The sequence below is a fragment of the Trichosurus vulpecula genome, chromosome 2 (assembly GCF_011100635.1).
Source record: "Trichosurus vulpecula isolate mTriVul1 chromosome 2, mTriVul1.pri, whole genome shotgun sequence".
Classification (NCBI taxonomy): domain Eukaryota; kingdom Metazoa; phylum Chordata; class Mammalia; order Diprotodontia; family Phalangeridae; genus Trichosurus; species Trichosurus vulpecula.
Genome location: NC_050574.1, coordinates 436,506,220 through 436,529,884, shown reverse-complemented (window position 1 = coordinate 436,529,884; position 23,665 = coordinate 436,506,220). Strand labels below are relative to the sequence as shown.

The following is a 23,665-nucleotide window of genomic DNA, read 5'->3' as shown; positions in this document are numbered from 1 at the left end:
GAGAGGGAAATAAACAGTAGTTACAGTATAGGAAAAAGACTGGTATGCCTAGAAATTCACAAGAGACAAAATCTGAGGTTGATGACTCCACTAAAACCCGCAGCCTGTACCTGTAACTAGCATTTATAGTATGGTTTAAGATTTGCAAAGCACTTTACATACGTTATCTCTTTGATCATCACAACAATCCCATGGGTAAGTGCTATTATCATCCTGTTCTGCATGTGAGAAAAACGAAGCTGACAAGTGAAGATATTTGCCTAAAGTCACACAACCAGTAAGTGACTAAGGTGGGATTTGAACACAGGTGTTCTGATACCAAGTCCAACACCATCCACTGTACCACCTACCTGCCTCCGATGTCTATAAAAATGCACAAAAGGTCAGTAGCATGCAAGATGAACTACTTGGCAGAATGAAACCCTTGCTTGGGATATGGCTCTAAAAGGGTTGACCTTATTCAAAACAAACAAATTCAAAATAAAAAAGAGTAGGGTATGTGTGTTTTTTTATGTTAAGAAGATATACTCATGTGAGGGAACTCCAAGACTCAGTGTTGGGAAGCTTGGGGGAAAGCATTTGGATGAAGATCAGTAAAGGCCAAAAAAGAAGCAGTATTGTCATGGTATGCTACAGACCATCTGGACAAGAAAGGAAATAGATAAGTAGGAAACAGATCACAAGCACAGCAGTGAAGGACAATACAGAAGATTTGGGTCACTTCAACCTTCAAGACAAAAGCTAGATACAAATATCTGCCCAAAGTAGAGCAAACAATAAATGACATGAGACAATGACAATTTCCTTGTTCAAAAAGCATGGAAGGAAACATCTATTTTGCACATGGTGACTTAAAGGGTTTCTAGGGCAAAAATCTCAGGATCCTTAGGTGGACAATTCCATCAAGTTATTAGAGGGAGAAAAAAAGACAAAGTTTGACAAGTACCCTAGAATTTAGAAAAATAGAGTTCTAAGAATTCAGGGAAAGGGTATATACCAGTTAATAAACTAAAATTCTACTGAGAGAACCTGCCCAAGATGGATCTCAAAAATGAAATTTTGAAAGCACAGACAGAAACAATTCTGATGAAAAAGTACAGAAGTTGTCGAAAGACACCAATGTGGATGTACAGGGAATTCATCAGCCAACATGGAAGCAGTGTCAGGTGATGGGAGATGTGAATAAGTGTGTGGCACAGACATAAGTCTGTCAAAAAATGCTGTTAAGAGTACTAAAGCTCAGAATGAACTGAGGCTGGGGAAGTCTAGAGATGACATCTTTTGTCCATGTGGGGGAAAGGAGGCTCAAAGAATGGGGCAGGCCTAGTCATAAGAAGGAGAATAATGATTGTCAAGTGCTAGAAAGAAGGTAGATCTGTTCTCCTCTTCCTTCCTTGTTTTCTCTACCAAGGACAAGGTTCTTGAGACTGGAAATGGCAGAAGCTATTACCAAAGACAAGTGGAGAGATAGTAAGAAAGTATATCCACCTCCCTTGATGCGTTAAATCTACTAAGCTCATGTGAACTCGGATATAGGAAGACCTGGCAGTAGTCTTTGAAAGATAGTGAAGAGGTGCCACAGGACCAGAGTGGGACACACAGTCACTGGGAAAAAAGGAAAAGAGTTGGCTACAAGTTATCGACTAGTGAGCTTGGGTTTTTATTCCCTGCAAAATTCTAGAGTGTATTACAGATAGGTGGTTAGTGACTGTCTAGCTTTGTTGAGAATAGGCCATAGGTCACATGACTAAGAGGGCAGCCTAGACGTTTGCTTGAATCCTCACAACCTGTCAGACCTCTCTGAAACAGAAATTGTGTGCCAAAGATGAAGCAACCCCAGCTGACTCCATGGTCTAGGGTACCAGGCACCCAAAATAAGGTTAAAATTCCATGAACTAAAACTTAACTGTTGCTCACTCTCCCACCTCCCTTCACACTGCCAGCAGCAAAACTGTACTAGCCACCCAACCCATGAGCTTGCAAAAACACATGACCCTGCACCCAGAATGTCCCTTGTTCGCTTTCCAGTACCATGGAGATCCGAGCTCCACACTGCCAAAATTTGCTGAGGCTTCAAAAACCAGCACAGCAGTAGCATTCTGTGCTGCAAAAGATCTCTGCAAGAGAGCAGAGGGACAAGACGTGTCTGGGCTCAGTAGTACCAGCATGGCAGTGCTCTGCCAGAGCCAGAGAACTGAAGAACAAAGAAAAAAAGTCAGTATACCTTGTATAGGGGACTATGTGGAACACCACCAAGCCTGAGGGGAAAGGCCCAGAATTCATCTGGGACCTGTTCTGTCCCCACAAAAGACATTTGGAACAGAGACCGAGGCTGGTGAATTGCACAGTGAGGAGATCTCAGGAGAAAGACCTTGAGCATAAGCAGCTAAACCAAAAGGGAAAATATTAACAAGAGAATGAAATATGGCCTCTAGATCTAGAAAGTGAGTCTGGATATCTATGAATGAGTACTATAAAACAACAGAAAACTGTGGATTTTGAGGAGAATGTGGAACATGGTGTTCTTGAGTGGTTTAAAAGAGAAGTGAGAATTTTAAAGCAGAATTTATGGCCAACACAGCAGAAATAATTAGCAGAATAAAAGAACTTAAATATGTGATGGCAAGTCTAACCAAAGAAATAAGAGAGGACAACTGATGAGGGATGCAAATATATAGAAGTGAAGGACAGTCCAGAAGAGAAGCTAAAAGCAGTAACATTAAAAGAAAACATGTTCTCTATACAAGCAAAACAAACTACTCTCAAATTAAGGGTGCAAGAGACAGCCTACGGATTGTAAAGCTCGAGAACAAGATATATCAAAAAACCTGAACGATATAATGCAAAAAATAATACAAGAAAACTACCCAGAACTTCTGAACACAGGAAACAAAGTGCCAACTAAAAGAATTTATAGGGGGGCGGAGCCAAGATGGCGGCTGGTAAGCAGGGACTAGAGTGAGCTCTGTACCCGAGTCCCTCCAAAAACCTATAAAAAATGGCTCTGAACCAATTCTAGAACGGCAGAACCCACAGAACAGCAGAGGGAAGCAGGGCTCCAGCCCAGGACAGCCTGGATGGTCTCTGGGTGAGGTCTATCCCACACGGAGCTCGGAGCTGGGAGCTGGGAACGGAGTGGAGCAGAGCCCAGCCTGAGCGGTGTGGACCATCCAGACCAGAAGCCGAGCGGAGGGGGCCCTAGCACCCTGAATATGTGAGCTGCGGCAGTTACCAGACCCCTCGACCCACAAACACCAAAGACTGCGGAGGTTAGTGGGAAAAGCTGTGGGAGAGGAAGGAGTTCGCGGTTCGGCTTCCAGCCCCAGGGGCAGCGGAGGTGGGGCAGCTACAGCTGTTGTTACTTCCAGCTCCAGGCCCACCTGGTGGGAGGAATTAAGTGGCGGATCAGAGCAGGAGTGCAACAGCCTGCTGAAGATCTAAGCCCAGTCTGGACTGGGGGTTCTTGGGGAAGGAGTAGTGCAGCTCTGACAGAGCTGGCACCTCCCCCCCAAACATGGAACATAGAACTCGTTAGTCTACAAGCAGTCATACCCCACTGAAAAACTCAAGGGTCAAGTTAGTTGGTTGGGAATATGGCCAGGCAGCGAAAATGCGCCCAGATTCAGTCTCAGACTTTGGATTCTTTCTTTGGTGACAAAGAAGACCAAAACATACAGCCTAAAGAAGACAACAAAGTCATAGAGCCTACAACAAAAGCCTCCAAGAAAAACATGAACTGGCCCCAGGCCATAGAAGAACTCAAAAAGGATTTGGAAAAGCAAGTTAGAGAAGTAGAGGAAAAATTGGGAAGAGAAATGAGAAGGATGCGAGAAAACCATGAAAAACAAGTCAATGACTTGCTAAAGGAGACCCAAAAAAATACTGAAAAATACACTGAAGAAAACAACACCTTAAAAAACAGACTAACTCAAATGGCAAAAGAGCTCCAAAAAGCCAATGAGGAGAAGAATGCCTTGAAAGGCAGAATTAGCCAAATGGAAAAGGAGGTCCAAAAGACCACTGAAGAAAATACTACTTTAAAAATTAGATTGGAGCAAGTGGAAGCTAGTGACTTTATGAGAAATCAGGATATTATAAAACAGAACCAAAGGAATGAAAAAATGGAAGACAATGTGAAATATCTCATTGGAAAAACCACTGACCTGGAAAATAGATCCAGGAGAGATAATTTAAAAATTATTGGACTACCTGAAAGCCATGATCAAAAAAAGAGCCTAGATACCATCTTTCAAGAAATTATCAAGGAGAACTGCCCTGATATTCTAGAGCCACAGGGCAAAATAGAAATTGAAAGAATCCATCGATCGCCTCCTCAAATAGATCCCAAAAAGAAATCTCCTAGGAATACTGTCGCCAAATTTCAGAGCTCCCAGATCAAGGAGAAAATACTGCAAGCAGCCAGAAAGAAACAATTTGAGTATTGTGGAAACCCAATCAGAATAACCCAAGATCTGGCAGCTTCTACATTAAGAGATCAAAGGGCTTGGAATGCGATATTCCGGAGGTCAATGGAGCTAGGATTAAAACCTAGAATCACCTACCCAGCAAAACTGAGTATCATGTTTCAAGGTAAAATATGGATTTTCAATAAAATAGAGGACTTTCAAGCTTTCTCAGTGAAAAGACCAGAACTGAATAGAAAATTTGACTTTCAAACACAAGAATCAAGAGAAGCATGAAAAGGTAATCAAGAAACGGAAATTGCAAGGGACTTACTAAAGTTGAAGTGTTTTGTTTACATTCCTACATGGAAAGATGATGTGTATGATTCATGAGACCTCAGTATTAGGGTAGTTGAAGGGAATATGCATATATATATATATATATATACATATATATATATATATATGTTTATGTATATATATAAGTGAATGTGTATGTATGTATATATCTATGTGTATATGTATGTGTCTATATATGTGTGTGTTTTTATATATGTGTGTGTGTGTGTGTATATATATATATATATATACACACATACATACGTAAAAGAGAGAGAGCAGACACAGGGTGAGTTGAAGATGAAGGGAAGATATCTAAAAGAAATAAAATGAAATTAAGGGATGAGAGAGCAACATACTGAGAGAGGGAGATAGGGAGAGATACAATGGGGTGGATTATCTCGCATAAAGGTGGCAAGAGGAAGCAGTTTTGTGGGAGGAGGGGAGAGGGCAGGTGAGGGGGGAATGACTGAACCTTGCTGTCATCAGAATTGGCCTGAGAGGGAATACCATACATACTCAGTTGGGTATCTTACCCCACAGGAAAGAAGAGGGAGGAAGATAAAAAAAAATAACAAAAGGGGGGGTGGGGATGATGGAGGGGAGGGCAGATGGGGGTGGAGGTAATCAAAACAAACACTTTGGAAAGGGGACAGGGTCAAGGGAGAAAATTCAATAAAGCAGGATGGGTTGGGAAGGAGCAAAATGTAGTTAGCCTTTCACAACATGAGTATTGTGGAAGGGTTATACATAATAATACATGTGTGGCCTAGGTTGAATTGCTCGACTTCTTAGGGAGGGTGGGTGGGAAGGGAAGAGGGGAGAGAATTTGGAACTCAAAGTTTTAAAATCAGATGTTCAAAAACAAAAAAAGTTTTTGCATGCAACTAAAAAATAAGATACACAGGCAATGGGGCGTAGAAATTTATCTTGCCCTACAAGAAAGGAAGGGAAAAGGGGATGAGAGGGGAGGGGGGTGATAGAGGGGAGGGCTGACTGGGGAACAGGGCAACCAGAAATCTTGGTGTGGGGGGGAGGGTAGAAATGGGGAGAAAATTTGTAATTCAAACTGTTGTGAAAATCAATGCTGAAAACCAAATATGTTAAATAAATAAATAAATTTATAAAAAAAAGAATTTATAGATCACAATTCCTTCCATTTAAAAAGAAAGTATTAAAAGCTATTTATCTGCAAAACTGAAAATTTAACCCAGTCTCAGAAAATGAAAGTGAACAAACGATTAAGAAATTCCCAAAGAAAATTATCCTAGGATGAAATAAATTTATAAATTATATAAAACTTAAAAGAACAATTGGTTCTAATAAATTGTTTGCAAAAATAGGGAACAAAGTAAACCAGAGAGAAAAAGAAAACTAGAGACCAGTATCTCTAATGTAAAATATTAAATAAAAAGTTAGCAAAGAGATTGACCACTGTGCTGCATTTGGATTTGTACCAAGAAGTCATGGTTGATTCTATATTAGGACAGATATGTGCTCCCAAAAGTATTCACTACGTTGAGAGGAGATCCAACCCAGAGTGGATGATCAGGTCTCCAGATGCCCCTGTTTTGAATGACATGTTGATTGCATCAAACCCCAAGACATTGCAAAGTCTCCTGGAAGAGGTCTGTAGTCACTCAAAGGATTTTGGTCTGTCCATCCACACAGGAAAAACCAAGCAGATAAGGAATGTCTGTTACTCAGATTTCAGTGTGCATCTGAATAGACACTCTATAAAACTATCTAAAAATATGTATATTTCTATATCTGGGACAAACTGTACATATGGACAGTGAGCTGGCTGCAGAGTTGAAAAGAAGAGTAGGCTGGAATGCTTCAGTAATTTGAAAAGTCTTTTTACTGACCCCAACTTTCCCATTACAGCAAAGAGCCATTTTTTCAATATAAACATTGCTATATGGCAGTCATACCTGGAGTGCCACTGCTCTGAAGAACTTAGAGATCTTTAAGTATCATACATACAACAAGGAACAGGAGTAAACATTGGATGACCGAAAGAGAAGATAAGATGGTCATATGACAAGAGGGAGGGATAACAGAGTGCTCCACAGGTACCCTCCAGGATTGGAAAAAAGTGAGGAAGGCCTAGAGAATACTGAATGGCATCTCATGTGGTAAATTTTTAGAAAGAAATGGACAGGGATAGATCAGGATAGATAGGCTGCAATCTGCATTACTGGAGAGAACTTCCAAAGAGATAAAACCACAGATCCATTTTTGTACTGAGAAAATTGTAGTATTGGTTTAGTTTTGGTTTTCTTGGGGCAGGAGAGGCAGAGAGGGATCAATGCAGTAAAAGGTAACAGTTAATTAGAGTCTGATTAAGGTCAGATATCCAAGATATACAGGGCAGCTAGGTGGATAGAGGGCCAGGCCTGAAGTCAGGAAGGCCTGGGTTCCAATTTGAACTCAGACACTTAATAGTTGTCTGACCCTGGGCAAGTCACTTAACCCTGTTTGCCTCCGTTTCCTCATCTCTAAAATGAGCTGGAGAAGGAAACAGAAAACCACTCCAGTATCTTGCCAAGAAACCCCAAATGGGGTCACAAAGAGTTAGACACAACTGAACAATGACAAACAACAAAAAAAAATCCAAGATGTGTAGAAATTTGATTCAGCTATATTAGAAAAAGAGCCATTCCCCAGTAGATAAATGGTCAAAGGATAGGAACAGGCAGTTCTCAAAAGAAAAAAGACAAATAAATTGACAACAATATGAAAAAAGAAGATAGTGAAATAACTAATAATAAAAGAAATGCAAATTAAAACCTGAGGCTCCACCTCACACATGTCAGATTAGCAAAGATGGCCCCAAAAAAGGAAAATTACAGTTTCTGGAAGGAGTATAGGAGTATAAGCACTGCTGGTAGAGTGGCAATTGGGTCTATTTGTTTTTTAATGCAATTTCGTACTATAACTAAAACGTTGCCCAAGCAATTTATCATTTTTGTTTAGCCATTTTCAGCTGTGTCCAACTCTTCTTGACCCCTTTTTGGGTTTTCTTGGCAAAGATATGGGACTGGTTTGTCATTTCCTTCTCCATTTCATTTTACAAAAGAGGAAACTGAGGCAAACAGGGTTGCGACTTGCTCAGGGTCACAGAGCTAGTAAGTGTCTGAGGGCAGATTTGAACTCTGGTCTTCCTGATGCCACACCCAGCACTCCATCCATTGAACCACTAGCTGCCCTAAGCAATATTATTACTATGCATTTATCTCCAAAAGATCAAAGAGGGAAAGGGCCCATATGAACAAAATTATTTACAGGAGCATTTTTTCATTGTAACATAAAACTACAAACAAAGTGAGTGCCCATCGTTTGGGTGGTACCTGAACAAATATTGGTATCTGGGTATAATATAATGTAAGGGCAGTGTAAATAATGATTAAAGGGGTGGATTCAGAGAAAGAAAATAAAAGGAAAGCAAGTCTAAAAGACTTAAGAACTATATTCATTGTAATGATGAATCATGACGAAGGAAGGAAGAAGGGGGGAGGGAAGGAAGGAAGAAAGAAAGGAAGGGAGGAAGACTTATCTAGTGCTTATTGTTTCCTTACTGTGTTGGGAGCACAGTGTTTAGGCCCGGAACACAACTATAAACAAACTAGACAGCCCTCGCCCACAAGTACTTTACATCCTAATGGGGGAAGAAACATATAAAGGATGACTTCTCTGAAAAGTCCAGTAAGAAACTGATAGCGAATCCTGCCACCCACCTCTGGGAGGAGAGGGGGAGAATGAAACAGGCATTTTCAAACCTGGACAGTGTGTGCATTTGTTTTGATTGACTAAATTTATTTGTTATCAGGAAGGACTGTTATTTGGGAGAAGGTAGGGGTGGGTTGGGCCATTTTATCAGTGAGATTAGAAGGTTAGTACTGCTAGTAACACCAACAGAAAGGCACAAAGACCTTCAACAAAACTCTTTGTCAAAAGTAGAAGGGGAAGGATCATAAACAAGAAGGGAGCTGGGATCACCGTGTGCTATAAAACTCACCCTTTTCTTTGTATAAAGAAATACTCATGTTTATTGATGTTTGTCAGATTCATGACAAAAAGACTTTTTTTTCTTATGTAAGTATAGCACTTTTTCAAAGAGACCTGTAGAGTCCAGGACTAGGGGAACGATTGTTGCGTTGTCCTGACCTAGTCATACCACATGTGGAGTGCTGTGTCCATTTCCCTGAAAAGCACTTTGGTGTAGAAGGTAGGAAGATCTGAATTCAAACCCTACCTCAAAGTCTTTAGCCATTTTTCAGGATGATAAAGCGACTGGAGACGTGTCATATGAGGATTAATTGAAGGAACTGGAGTTTTTAGCCTAGAGAAGAGAAGCCTTGGAGAGGGGGTTCGTTGCTTTTCTTCCTGTAGAGGGGCTGAGGGGCAGAGAGAGATTGGGCCTGTTCTGCTTTGCCCCAGAAGGCAGAACCAGGGACAGGGATTGGAAGCTGCAAACACGTTTAAACTTGAAAGGAACAGCTTCCTAACAGAAGGGATGGGAGTGGGGTGGGCACCTGGGGGGCTACTTCCGGTGGTAGCAGATCCTCCCTCCTTCAAGCAAAAGTTAGATAACTGTTTATCCAGCTGTGGTGCGCTCTTTCAGAGGTAGAGGCTTGATGATCCTGCCTCTGAGAAGTCCTTTCTGGCTCCAAATCCTGTTATTTTATTCTGTGTAGCTTACCAGGTGGTTTGTTTTTCCTTTTGCAACACCTCTATGTTGCTTGAGGATAGAGATAGTTCCATTTTTGCCTTCGCTTCCCCAGCAGAGTCCAGAGGCAGGTGCCTAGGAAGTGTGAACTGAACTGAACTGAATTGAATCTGACTTTGGTGATACTTTTTTTTCACATGTGTTTTATTTTTAAGCCTCTGCATCAGCAACTTAGCTAGTTTGCTTTAAAACTCCCTCAAAGGTAATTAGCAGCTCGGTGGCATAGTGAATAAAGTGCTGGGCCTGAGGTCAGGAAGACCTGAGTTCAAATTCCGCCTCAGATACTTAGTACTTTTGTGACTGTGGGCAAGGCGTTTCACCTCTGTTTGCCTCAGTTTCCTTGTCTGTAACTGGGTTGTTGTGAGGACCAAATGAGATAATAGATGTAAGGTGCCCAGCACATTGTAAGGCATTATATAAATGTTAGCCGCTGTCAGCATTATCATCTCACTGTGTCACTTTGGACATTTAAGCCTTTTCTCCTCTGTGAGCCTGTTTCCTCATCTGTAAAATGCAAGGGTTGGGCTAGAGTAATTCTAGGTGAGATCTAAGTCCCCTTCCAGGTCTTAAGTTTCTATGATTCTGTCATTTGATTTCTGTTCCAAACATAGTTTCCCTTTGAAATACACCTAAATGAACATGTCAGTGGTTTATTAGGAGGCCATAGAAAAATGGCAGTCCATATAGTGTGGCCTTCTTCTTTCCTAGGAGTTTGTTCTGTGTGATATGAGTTAATGTTGAATTTTGGAAAATCCTGTAGACTTCCACGCACAGGAACCTCCTTCCTTTACCAGGTCTTAGCCATTAGCCAGCTTCCATATTAAAGGCCCAGTACCTCAAGGCATAAGTTCTGCTGCAAAGTGAGTTATTAATTTCTTTATGTCATTAAGCACACTTCTCACTCTTCTGTGGGTGATAACAGGAAGTGCTGAAGCAATTATCCCTTTCCACCTAAAAGCTGCAATGATTAGTAACCAAAACCACTTGCTGCATATTCTCACCTTCATGCATGGAAACATGATTTGTGGAAATCAATGCCAAAAATCAGCTGAAAGTGGAAACGATATTAATGTCATAAGAAGGGTGCCAAAGGCTTAGAAACCTGAGAAAACATTGAAGCAGTCGGCCTCCCAGAGTGTTCAGACTCTGCTTCTAAAACTTCTTTTTCAATGTGTTGCTTCTGCAGACACAACTAGACCTCCAAAGAAAGATGAAGAGAATGGCAAAAACTATTACTTTGTATCTCACGACCAAATGATGCAAGACATATCTAACAATGAATATTTGGAGTACGGCAGCCACGAGGACGCCATGTACGGGACAAAACTGGAGACAATACGGAAGATCCACGAACAGGGGCTGATCGCAATACTGGATGTAGAACCTCAGGTAACTAATTCCCAGACGTTTGGAACCTCCCGTCGTGCTGGTCGAGAAACTGATTTTAAAGATGGGGGCTTGAGGCAAGTTCCAAGGTGAGAAGAGCAATAAGTAATTTTTAATGCATTTCATAGTACTTCTTAAAAGTGTGGGAGATCTGGAGCATAAATGAGTTAGGGCAATAATCTTATAAACACATGCCATAATAAAAAGCAGCAGTTCTGCCTTCATAACCTTAATTACGTTCAGAAATCTAATAAAGCAGCTGATTAAATCTGTGTTTGCCTAGAATGTCCGTGCTGACCTGACGTTTGGTAAGAATCTTGTACTGCATGAATACACCAGCTGCCTACTTCTCTAGATGCTCAGTTATATTGCAATGACAGGATTGTTGGCTACGTTTTCCTGGAGGGGAGAGAACACTGGACTTAGAGACAGGTAACCTAGAGTCAAATCCTGAGGGCCTTGGACAAATCACTTAGCCTTTCTAAGTTTGTTTCCTCATCTGTACAATGGGATCATAATTTTGCATTTCACATTTTCACATACAGCATTGATGTGAGGGACCACATCTTGTAAAATTAACCGCAGGGATCATCGAGTTACCCTTGTGTCCCACCCTCCTCCAACACAGCTTATGCTTATACGCCTTTGGGGCTCTATATCCCTAGTTACATGTTACAGGTTTCATACCACTGTATAGTGGCACATAAGCCATATCTCACATGAAGAAAGATGATTCCTTCCTCAGCAGGAGTACATTTCTAGGACACTGTTTTTTACAGGGTTTTCTATGTTCTTACAAAGAAATACCTATAAATAAGAACTAAGTATAATGCTTTTATGTTTCTGTGTTAACCTGTCAGAACATAGATTAATCAGTCAGATACAGGTTTATGTTTTGTAAAGAATATTCATGGAAGTGAATAATAATTTTCACTCACTTGGCATAAAATCTGCCATGTATAGACCAATTTGACTCAATATCAAGCCTCTAAAATAATTTTTATTTACAGCCTACATTCATAAGGTTTGTATTTTCCTGTGTATTAAAATAATATTAGATGAATGAGGAATACCCCTTAGTCAGCACCAAAGCCAATTAGAGAAAAGAAGCCTCACTGAAAATTGTCCTCAGGGTTTATAACATGGGATATGCGGCAGGCAAGGGTTGTGATGAGGTCCATCTGATGCTACTTGAATCAAATTCCAAGGTAGGCCTAGCTTATTATAAATTTTCACAGTCTGGTAGAGAGTGTTAATAAGATTCTAGCATACTAGAAAGTTGTGCTAGCAGGATCCAGCGTTTGTACATAAACAATTAAAAACTAGAGGAAAACAAATCTGGCCCCTTGAAATTGACCCAGAAGCTCATTTTCATAAGCTTTCAATCCATAAAACAATTCAGAGTTATTTTTTAAACTAGTTTTCATCTCATTTACATTTAGCATGAAATACATTTTGATTTGCCACACATCTCTTTCAGAATTTGGTTGCTAAACATCCTTTGTTCATTCATTCCCCAACCATAGCAACTCTTTTAACTGTTTTATTAAGTACTTACCATGAGCTGTTTTGGAGAGTGGAGGCAGCACAGATCTCAATAAGACATTCCCTAGCCTTGGGAGATAGTTACTAATGTCTTCCCCATCTTACGGACGAGGAAACTGAGCCTGAGGGAGGCTTGAATGGCTTGTTTAGAACACACAGCTAGCAGGTGACTGAAGCAGAATTTGAATTTAGGTCTTCCTGACTCCAAGTCCAGCATTCTATAAACTCCACCACCTAAGAGTCCAAATTTATGTAATGCTTTGTGATGTGCTAAATTTGTGTGGGTGTGGGTGTGTAGAGCAAATGAGAGGGACAGAGAGAAAATGTCAGCCTCATATGTTCTCCACAACAACCCTGTGAAGTAAGTAGCAAAAGTATTGTTATTCCTGTTGGGCATATGAGAAAGCCGAGCTCCAGTTAGGTTCAGAGACTTAACCTGGTGTACATAAATAATAAAATGCCACGTGTAGCTAGAAGCCACATCAGCTGATTCCAAGTCCAGTGAGTTGCTCATTAGGCCATAAACATGCACATATTTTTTTCTTATCCTTACCTTGCCCTCTAAAGACAAAGATAATCATATTAGTAACTGAAATTTACCTAACACTTTCTAGTTTACAAAATGCTTTATATAGTTTACCTCATATATTTATCAAAACAACTCTGTTAGGAAAGTAATACTTTATTTTATTTTAATTGTTATTAACCCTGTTGGTGAAGAAGCTAAGGCTCAGAGAAGCTCCACAACTTGACTGGAGTGGCTCGGCTAATTAGTGTCTGGGTTACTGGCACTTGAACCTGTGAGTCCTGGTTCCTGTGGCCAGCGTTCTCTTCACTGCCCAACAATGCTTCTTTAACAAGGGCTTGACACCCAGTGCCACCATAAAGGAGACTAGCATACTGAACTCCAGAGTGCGTGTAGGCCCTACACGAACAAGCCAAAACAGTATTAAGGGCATCTGTGTCAAGTTTTTGAATTCAGTTTTTTCCCAGCACCAAATTTGTCATCTTGATGATTTCAAGATTTCTTTTTCAAGAAATCATGAAAGAAAACTCCCCAAATCTTTTAGAACCATAGGGCAAAATGAAAACAGAAAGAATCCACTGGTTGCTTCCTAAAAGAAACCCCAAAATCCAGAACTTCCAGGTCAAAGAAAAAATTACTACAAGCATCTAGAAAGTATGTTTAAATAGCCAGTGAATAAGCATATGTTAAATGCCTTCTGTTTATCAGGAGCTATGCAAAGCACCTGAGGATATTAAGAAATGCAAAGACAGTCCCTGGTCTCAAGAAGCTCACAATCTAATGGGGGAGATAACACCTAAATAACTATGTATAAACAAGATGGATACAGAATAAATTGGAGAGAAGAGAGTGAAGGTGTCAGAATTCAGGGGATTGAGAAGGGCTTCCCTTCTCAGGGAAGGTGGCATTTTATCTGGTATTTAAAGGAATCCAGGAGGAGGAAGGAGAGCATTTTAAGCATGTGGGACAGCCGTCGAAGGGGAGTTGGGAAATGGGGTGCCTTTAGTGAAGGACAGCAACAAAGCCAGTGTCACTGAACTGAAGGGGAGCAGGAAACAGACCACTCCCCACCCCTGAGGTGTAAGGTGAAGGAAGACTCCAAAGATGGGGGCAGGGCAGTTACATAGGTCTTTGGAGTGATGGGGGGGGGGAGGGGTTGACGTGGTCACAGATGGGCACTGTAGGAAGATTACTTTGGCAGCTGAGGTGAGGATGGACCGGAGTAGGGAAGAAATAAATGGCAGGGAGAGCAACCATCAGGCTTCTTCAGTAGTTCAGGTATGGTGACAAAGGCCTGCACCAGGGTGGTGGCAGTATTAAAGGAGAGGAGGGGACATATGCTAGAAATGAAGGTAAAATCAACATGCCTTAGCAACAGAGTGGATATGGGATGTAAGGGAGAGTGGGGAGTCCAAAGTGACACCTCCATTGTGAGCCTAGGTTACTAGGAGGAGGGTGGTATGCTCCAAAGTACCTAAGGAAGTTGGAGGTGTACAGTGAATAATGAGTTCAGTTTTGCCAATGTGAAGTTAAAGATGTTTAGGGCACATCCAGCTCAATAGACAGTGCAATACACAGGTGGAGATTGGCTGAAGGTCAGCAGAAAGGTTACGACTGGATAAGTAGATGTGAGAGTGATCAGCATAGAGATGAATACATGAGAGCTGATAAGATCACCAAGTGAAATAGTGTTGAGGAGAAGAGAAAAGGGCCCAGGGAGATATCCCCAGCTATTAGCTATGACCTGGATAAAGATCCAGAAAAGGAGACTGAGAAGGGGCAATCAGAGAAGTAGGAAGAAAACCAGGAGAGAATGGGGCGATAGACATTGTACAAAGCTGCAGAGAGGTTAAAAAGGAGAAGGATTAATGGCCAGTAGATTTGTCATTTAAGTCAGTCAGTAAATGTTTATTTAGGAGCTTACAATCTGATGGAGAAAGACCACACACAAAAGGGAGATAAAAAGGGGAGGAGGGCAGGAAGTGGTGGAGAAATCGGTAAACTCCCAGATCAGTCCAGCCAGGTGGGAAATGAAATCTCTGTCCTAAGGCCTATCCTTAAATGGAGGTTTGAGAGTTGATGGTTCTGCCCTCAAATCGGAGAAGAGCCATGGTGAGGCACGAATACCAAGGCTGATTCAGTCTTACAGGATGATGAATTTTCCCAGTGATTTCATTTCTGGGGCATAGTAGAGAAGCCAAAATAGTGCAGCCAGGTGGGAAATGAGGAAGAAATTAAGAAATCATAAGTAATTTGGAGAGAGCAGTTTTAGTTGAATGAGGGTGGAAGGTAAACCACAAAGAAGAGTGTGAAAGGAGAGGAAGTGGAGGCATCCTCTGGATTGGACTTTCTCTAGTTTGGCCACAAAATCTATACAACTCGTGAGAAAGTTAACTTCTTGATAAGAGAGTATTGAAACTTGAAACGAAAGTAATAAAAAAGGACCCCCTTTTGTCATCACGACTCAAACAAGACCTGTTGGATTACCACTCAAACCACTGGGAATCTACCTGAAGATTTTTCATAAATAAGGTCTAAACAGAATTTTCATAAACATCCAAGTCTGGTTGCACTCCACACATTAGCAAAAACATCCACAAATAATACACTTGGCGACATAACAACAAGGTTAAACCACTTAAAAAGCAAATACGGGTGTTTTATTACTTATAAAGACTGGAGTTGTACAGTGTCCCAAAAATCTTATTGCAGTTGTAAACCAACGGGCATCTACTATAGTAGACTTTCTCTAGTTTGGCTACAAAAGAGTGGGAGAGAGAACGGATGATAGAAAATAGGAAATCAGCTAAGGGCTATAAAGTAAAGTATAAAGTATAACAGCAAGTCTGTAAATTAATTTCGGTAATAACACTTTAAAAACTAATGTTGTCATCACTCATAGGCAATAAACTTTTGATTCTTTAAGTCATTTTAAAGGAGTGTTTTAATACAGGTCATGAGTATGTCTTGGTAAATTGACTCTCAGTTATTTTATAGCTATTTGAATGACATTTCTTTCTCTTATTTCCTCATCCTTTTTGTTATGTGGGTTCAAGTCCTGCCTCTGATATTTATCATGGGACCATTAGCAATTAACCTCTCAAATAGGCCTCAGCTTCTTCATCTGAAATGGGAATAACGGTGCCTGTGGTATCGACCTCACAAAGTTGTCAGGAGGCTTAAATGAGAGTATGTGTGTGTGTGTGTGTGTGTGTATACACATTATATATACATTCTCTACGTATGCACTTTGAGAATTTCATTTGTTGTTATTTATGACAAGGGAGTCAATGCAGCAATCAAATGAGGTTATCTTTTTTGTAGGGAAAAAGTCTACTTTGTCGACCTCGTTTGGATGGCTATTTTCTATGATTTTGAGGGAAAGGGGACACTTACTCAGTAATTGAATTTTTTCCAAAGGTTTTGTCAGTTCTTTTAGTTCTCTCTGTGAACCCATGCAAATGATACATTGGTTCTTCTCCCTGCTGAAGTCTTGTTTCTTTTCACACAGGCACTGAAGGTCCTGAGAACTGCAGAATTTGCTCCTTTTGTAGTTTTTATTGCTGCACCTACGATTACTCCAGGCATCAATGAGGTGAGAGCTACTTAGACTTCTAAATATAAAAATGTACTGATTGAAGATCCATATTTGTTGTGCACGAAGGGCTAGGAGCACAGCGAGGTTAAAGGCTGGAGCTTCTAGAGCACAGGATCCTCTTTGGCACTAAGAACTTAACAGATGTAAGCTGATTTTCACGTTCACCCAAGAGAGTTTAATGAATTCGTTATCCTGCATTTGCAGCCACAGCCTTTTGTTTTGGATCCAATTGCCAGGTGAAAACTGACCTTTTGAGGGACCGGGCCAGAAATGGGGACCCTGCAGCCTGGAGGCCACATGTGACCCTCTAGGTCCTCAAGTACAGCCCTTTGATTGAATCCAGACTTCACAGAACAAATCCCCTTAATAAAAGAATTTGTTCTGTAAAACTTGGACTCAGTCCAAGGCCCCACCCAAGGACCTAGAAGGCCACGTGTGGCCTCAAGGTGCTGGTTCCCCACTCCTGGACCAGGCTCTCCCCTCTGGGCATCCCTAAACTAGTCGAACAGTAGAAATGGGTAATTATTAAGCTGAAATCACTTCACTCTTAAGTCTGTCAGTGAGTTGGAAATGGTGACTTAACCATAGATCTGTGTCTCAGTTTTAAAATGTGCAATAAGAAGTTTTGTTGGTTGTACAGTTTTTTGGTTTTTTAGTCTGGATCAATGATTTCATAAGGAAAACCTTATGAGCAAACTTCTAACAACAAAGCTTAGTGCCTTCTCTGCAGTTTAGAGTCTTAGAACATCACCTGGGGTACTGAGAGAGGTTAAGGCCAGGGTCATCTGGGCAGTAGGGGTATTAGGTGACATTCAGATGACTTAGGCTGGCTACCACACAGCTACTGCTCCAGTGGTATTTGTGTTGTTCAGTCCTGTCTGACTCTTTGTGACCCTGTGGACCCTAGAATCTGCTACTGCAGTGGTTTGCCATTTCCTTCTTCAGTGAATTAAGGCAAACAAGGTTAAGTGACTTGCCCACAGTCACACAGCTAGTGAGTGTGTGAAGCTGCATTTGAACTCAGGTCTTCTTGGCTCTAGGCTCAGCTCTCTGTCCCCTGAGCCACCTAGCTGCTTCCAGAAGAACTTTAAAGCTAATAATTTAAGCAGAGTCAAGTAGCATTTAAGTAAAATCACAGGATATTGCACCTGAAATGCAAGTTGGCAGTCATCAGGTTCAACCCTCTCATTTTATAAATAAGGAAACAAAGACTCAAAAAGAAGTGACTTGCCTCTGGTCTCAGAATTAATGATTGTCAGAGTTTGGGTAGAATCCCAATCTTGACTCCCTTTTCTATGTTCTTTGTCTACTCTAAGACATCAGAAGGAAACTGTGGTTGAAGTGAACATGAAAGTGAACCCTGGATGTGTGGGTAGGTGGGTGTGTGTGTGTACACGTGTGTACATTCATATGAGCTGGGATCAGGGAAGGTAGGAGCTAAAGCTTTCTAGGTCCTGAGGGCCCTGACCAGGGAGCTTACTGCCTCATAGGCTGACCTTTAGCTGTGTCTTCAGTGCTTAGGGTCAGGAAGACCTGAGCTCAAGGGCACATTCACGTCTTGCCTCAGATAATCACAAATTGTGTGATCCTGGGCAAGGCTCATAACCTGTCTCTACCATCTTGATGCCAGACTGGGCTAATTAAGCTTGATGCCTAGAGGGCTTCCCTCAGGCTCTCCTGTCTCCATTTCAGAGGGAACTAACTGTACTTGGTGAGTTCCTAACTCAGGTAGGGCTACTAGAGTTTTGCCTCAGGGTGCTGAATTTAGAAGAGGCTGAGCAATTGCCCTGAGAGTGAGTTCTTCTTACTCTTCCCTGGCAGTCTCTTGGGATCTCCGAATCCCTCCATCTCGGCTTAGTGGTTATAGCACTGGGCCTGGAGTTAGGAAGATCTGAGTTCAAATCCAACCTCAGGCACTCACTAGCTGTGTGGCATTGGGCGAGGATAGGTCAGAGGGTTCCAAGTCAAGCACTCTTTCATCTTCCTGCTTCCTTAGTAAGACTGACAACCCATGTGAAAGTATCTGTGATCTTACAGTCGTCTGGGACACTAAGAGGTTAGGTGACTTGCTTATGGTCATGCCGCTAGCATGAGTCAGAAGAGAACTTGAACTCTGAGCCTTCCTGACTCTAAAGCTGATCTTCTGTCATTAAACCTCAGAGAATCCTCTCCTCCTTCAAGACACAGCTCAGGCCTCACCCATTTCATGAAGCCTTTCCTGATCCCAACTCCTAGTGTCTTTACTCCCAAACCGCCCAGCATTTAACTACTTTGCCTTCATTTGAACTCATTCTCTATATTCTTTTATGCCTTTTCTGTCTCATTAGAATATAATCTTCTAGTGGTTAAGGACTGTGTCATTAATAATGTGCGCATCTCCAGTACCTAGCACAATGCCTGGTATGCAGTAAGTACTTAATAAATGCTTTTTTGATAATTAATTAAGCCACCTGTCTTCCCATATCCTCTGCACATAGTAGACGCTTCATACACAGCTAGCAAATGAACAGATTAATGAGTTGTAATTCTAAGATAGAGTAATTATTAATTATTTTAATTACATCTGTTATTTATATCTCTTGTTCTAAGACCTTTGCCCCACTCTGTCCACCCATCCACATGGCCAGCCCCCCGTGTCCGACATCTGTCCTTCTTCACTCGGGGCCCATGTGTCCGTGTCTGTGCCTGGCCCTCACGTGTCCATCCCCTGCGTGTTCTTCCTCCTCGTCTTGCACTGTCAAGGACTCGGCCCTCCCAAGGAGAGGAGCCAGCACATTTTCATAGAGGAAGAGATAAAATCAAGAGGTTTTGAGAGAAACAAACAGAGCTCATGCCTGGTGGCCTGTAGGAGCCCTGAAGTGGGGGGTGGGAGGACCGAGGTGGTCAGAGTATGGAATAGCTTCTGTGGGGAGTCAGATGAGGAGGGAATAAGGAAAGGAAGAAGAAGGAGGAACTTGGGTCTTCCTGACCTTCTTAGGTGTGCCATAGTGCACAGAGCTCTGGGCCTGGAGTCAGGAAGACTCAACTTCCTGAGTTAAAGTCTGGCCTCAGACACTTACTAGCTGTGTGACTCTGGGCAAGTCCCTTGTTTGCCTCAGTTTCCTCACCCTAAAACGAGCTGAAGAAAGAAATGGCAAATCGCTCCAGTATCTTTGCTAAGAAGACTCCTAATGGGGTCACAGAGAGTCAGGCACAACTGAAATGGCTGAACAACAGCAAAGCTTGACTCCAGGCCCAGGGCCCTGTCCACTGCGTCACCTGTGTCATGCTGCAGTGAGAGCCCAGTTGAAATTGAATAACATGAGTTTATAATAATCCCAGTCAGAACTGTTGGTGTGTGAATTCCTCTAGCTCCATTCAGAAATACGTGCGTAGGAACAGAGGAGGTGGATGGTGTGAGTAATTCAGGGCTAAGATTTGACGCAGATCGAGAAGCAGTGAGGGATTGAAGAGGAGACAGCAGCGAGGGAATGGTTGAGATTGGAAAGGAAAGGAAGCAAGGTCAAGTACAGTAAATGGCCTGAGAAACTACTGAGCACTGGAGGAGTCGCAGGTCTGGAGGAGGGCAGTGAAGAGATTTTAGGAGGGTTGGTGCGTGATAGAAGGTTATGGTCAGAGAGGAATGTCTCATTTTTTGATTAAGGAAGCAGAATGTTTGTGGTTAATGATGAAATCTAGTACGGCCCCTCCATACGTGTGATTGAGGTGGGGGGGTCAAGGAAGGACGTTATTAGGTGCCTGCTGTGTACCAGGCACTGTGCTAAGTGCTTGACAGACATCATCTCATCCTGAAAACAATCCTAGGAGGTAGGTGCTCTCATTATCTCCCTTTTACAATTAAGGAAACGGAGGCAGGCATACATGAAGTGACTTGCCCCGGGTCGCACAGGTCTTCCTTGCTCTGGGCCTAGCACTCTACCCACCGCACCACTTAATTTGGATTTAAGGAGACCTAGGAATTGGGAGGTATGGGAGTTCAACAGACCATTAATGCGGATTAAGGAGGATAGGAGAGGTGGAAAGGAGAGATAGATGATGCTTAACCAAGTCTTGGACTCCCGTTAAAAAGGCAGAATAGCCTGGAGGTCACTGTGATCTGGATTGGGTGGAAAAATTTAATTGAGTGAACTTCAAGGGAAGAAAAGTTGCAAAGTGACAGTAAAGGAAAGTCTCCAAGTGCCAGCAAAGAGCAAGGAATATTCTGACTCACTCCTTGGGTCCAACTAGATTGGGGGGGGGGGGGCAAGATCTGAGCCAGCAAGAGCTCAGGAGATCCTGCTCTGAGGCCAAACTAGTATTTATTATTATCTATGGCTTCACCCATTTATGGAGGCTTCCAGAAAAAGGACCGGGCACCTGGGTGCCCCGGGACCACCCTAGCCACCTAAAACTGTCGTGGATCCAGACACACAGGCAGTATGTGGAGCGAGCTTGAAGGCACGTTATAGGAGGGTGGCAAACCATTTAAAGTGCCATTTGGGAATTAATCATTTTGTCAAACTGTACCTACTAAAAAATGCTGCAGCCTAGCAAAGAGAGCGATGTGCTGTGCAGTGTCTTTCATATTTTTATCACGTAGCAGAATAATACAAAAATATTCATTCCAATTAACCTCAGAAGTGTTACTTTTTGCTCTTGCACAGCAAATGATTACATCTAGGTGGCCAGTGCCAAGCCTGGAGTCAGGAAGACTCATTTTCTTGAGTTCAGATTGGGCCTCATACAGTAGCTGTGTGACCCTGGGCAAGTCACTTAACCTTGTTGGCGTCACTTTCCTCATCTCTAAAGTGAGCTGGAGAAGGAAACAGCAGTATCACAAAGAGTCAAACACAATAGAAGCAACTCAACAAACAGCAGCAAATTATGTTTTAGAAAACAGGAAATGGAAGGGAAAAAAGAGAGAAAGAAAACAGGGAATGGGAACTCCTCTAGATCAGATTGGTGTCTCGTTTCTATCACTAGAAAAGACAGATTGATGGAAACTCACCAGAAGCCTGATGATGGGCTCACCAATTTTTATTCCTTAGCAAATCAGTTTGACACATGACCTCCCTCTAGTTAATCGCCCAGCAGAATTAAGATACGGGAAAATTTCAGTTTCTGTTCTTTCAAGGGAGATCTGTTAACTAAATTTGCCTAAGTGCTTTTTATTTCTATTCACTTTTATTTTTCACATCATTTCATTTGCGTAGAGTATATTTCTTTCTAAAGTATGATCTATTTTCCTATCTTATTTCATTATGCAAACATTTCAAAAGCATCTGTTAAATGGTTTTATCCCTTTGTTATATTATTTTCTTGAATTATCATCTTTGCTTTTTTTTTTTTTGCCTATTTTTCCTGCCCTTTACTAACTTTCCAAAGCTGCCAAAATGGTGCAGAAAACTGCCTGTAAGTACCAGCTAGGAGCTGATGAAATGCAGCCCTGTTTCTTTTAATAGATTTAGAATGTAGACGTTCTGTTCCCACTCAGTGCTGCTTTTGCTGTTAGAATAAAGGCATTTTGTTTTCACTGACTTAAGTCCCATTCCTGTACTGAGTTAAGTACATGTAAGGGCTATTTTTTGTGAAGAAAAGAAGAAACAAGCATAACTTCACCATTCAAGCTCAAAGCGAGATCTTTAGTTCAGCATGGAACGTTTTGTCACTGTCTTTATCAAAATTGGAATACGATTAATACTTCAGACTCCAAGTCTCCTGACTCTGCACTTGACAGCCTTTATGGGCAAAAAGCAGCCTTCTAGTTGTTTTGAGAAAACAGACCATTCCTTTAACCAAAAATTACCTAGAAATCCTCTGCCAGAAGAGTGTGATTTCTGCTTCCCATGGAACCATATTTCAGGGAAACAGACTACAGTTGTAACTGTGATGGTGTGTACCTTTCATTTCTAATCAATTTGGATTTGCTGATACCAAACCAAGGGGAGACTTTGTAAAGGCTGTTCCCTAGTAATCTAATATTTTCTGAACAAAGGAAGATTTTCCCTTCCCTACTGTGAAGTCACAGTGAAAAGACTATGCTTTTTATGGATAAGCAGGTGTGTCTAATAATAAAAAGGTAATTGTGAACCCCAGCCTTATCTGTAGAATAGGTAATACCTGATGTTCAAAGAATATTTCCAAAACTACTTTGAAAGAAGTAGATGGCCCTTAAAGGAGGTACAAAATTGTTATCTTCAACGTGCTTAATGGAAGTGCTCCGCCATTTTGACCCCCTTCTCTGTGGTGGTATTACAATGGAAATAGCTAATTCCATTCTTGTTAATAAGTTTCTTCTGATCATTCTTCCGGAGAGGAACAGCCACAGAGCTGTTTAACAGAAAGGACACCTAGCATAGACACCCTTTGTGCTTATGGCATCTGGTCCTTCAAGGCTATACAACCTTTCCTTTATTTAGGAAATTTGCCCCCTACTTCTAGCCTTCCATGCCCCTGGGATTAGTTCCTTTTTTCATCAGGTCCTCTGTATGTCTGTATATACATATACATACATACATACATATATGTATATACACACACACATATGTGTGGCATAACAAGCTTAGGAAAATATATATATAACAGTCAAGTTTTAGCAAATTTGCCTCTTTTTCTGTTATTGCAATGAATTCAAATTCCTGTTTTCTCTTGAGAGGTCCCCCTCTTGAAACAACAAAATAAAATGGGCTATGTTATGAGAAAAGTTACATGTACATGTACATGGCCTCTTTAAATTTTCGTTTGCTCTTGGCTCACCATTAACATTGGGTGTTTGCCAGAGAACTGGATGAGACATTGGTTTGGGGAAATACCATGACTGGTTTCTTAGTGCCCATGGACATGAACAGCTCATCTCTTTGGACTGTCTGTAAATGACTGGTAGGTTTGCACATGAATTCATTTTTAGCAGTTCATCAGACCAGCAGGTGCTCTATCCTGCTTTTGACATGATCCATCCCACACTGAGTGCTTCTCATTTTGTAACATCCAAAAAGCATTTGCCTTTGGCATCTCGTTGTGTTGGGTACCTTTACATGTAACTGAATTCCTGGAACATGTTGGCCATTAAGTGGAAAAACAGGGAAGTGGTTTTCTGTGGAGAGGAAAAGGCTGCCTAGGGCAGTGACAGCTCTGGTTTGGGGGCCAAGAATCAAGTT

General features: G+C 41.6%; 1 protein-coding gene across 9 annotated transcripts in view; it reads left to right on the top strand.

Moving 5' to 3' along the window:
- CASK (calcium/calmodulin dependent serine protein kinase) overlaps positions 1-23,665 on the top strand; it is a 410,968-nt gene that overhangs the window by 385,473 nt on the left and 1,830 nt on the right. For all 9 annotated transcript variants that reach the window (XM_036744928.1, XM_036744934.1, XM_036744933.1 and 6 more), the window contains 2 exons: positions 10,661-10,863; positions 16,443-16,526. In XM_036744928.1, coding sequence (XP_036600823.1) covers positions 10,661-10,863; positions 16,443-16,526 — 287 coding nt within the window. The remainder of the gene's footprint in view (positions 1-10,660; positions 10,864-16,442; positions 16,527-23,665) is intronic.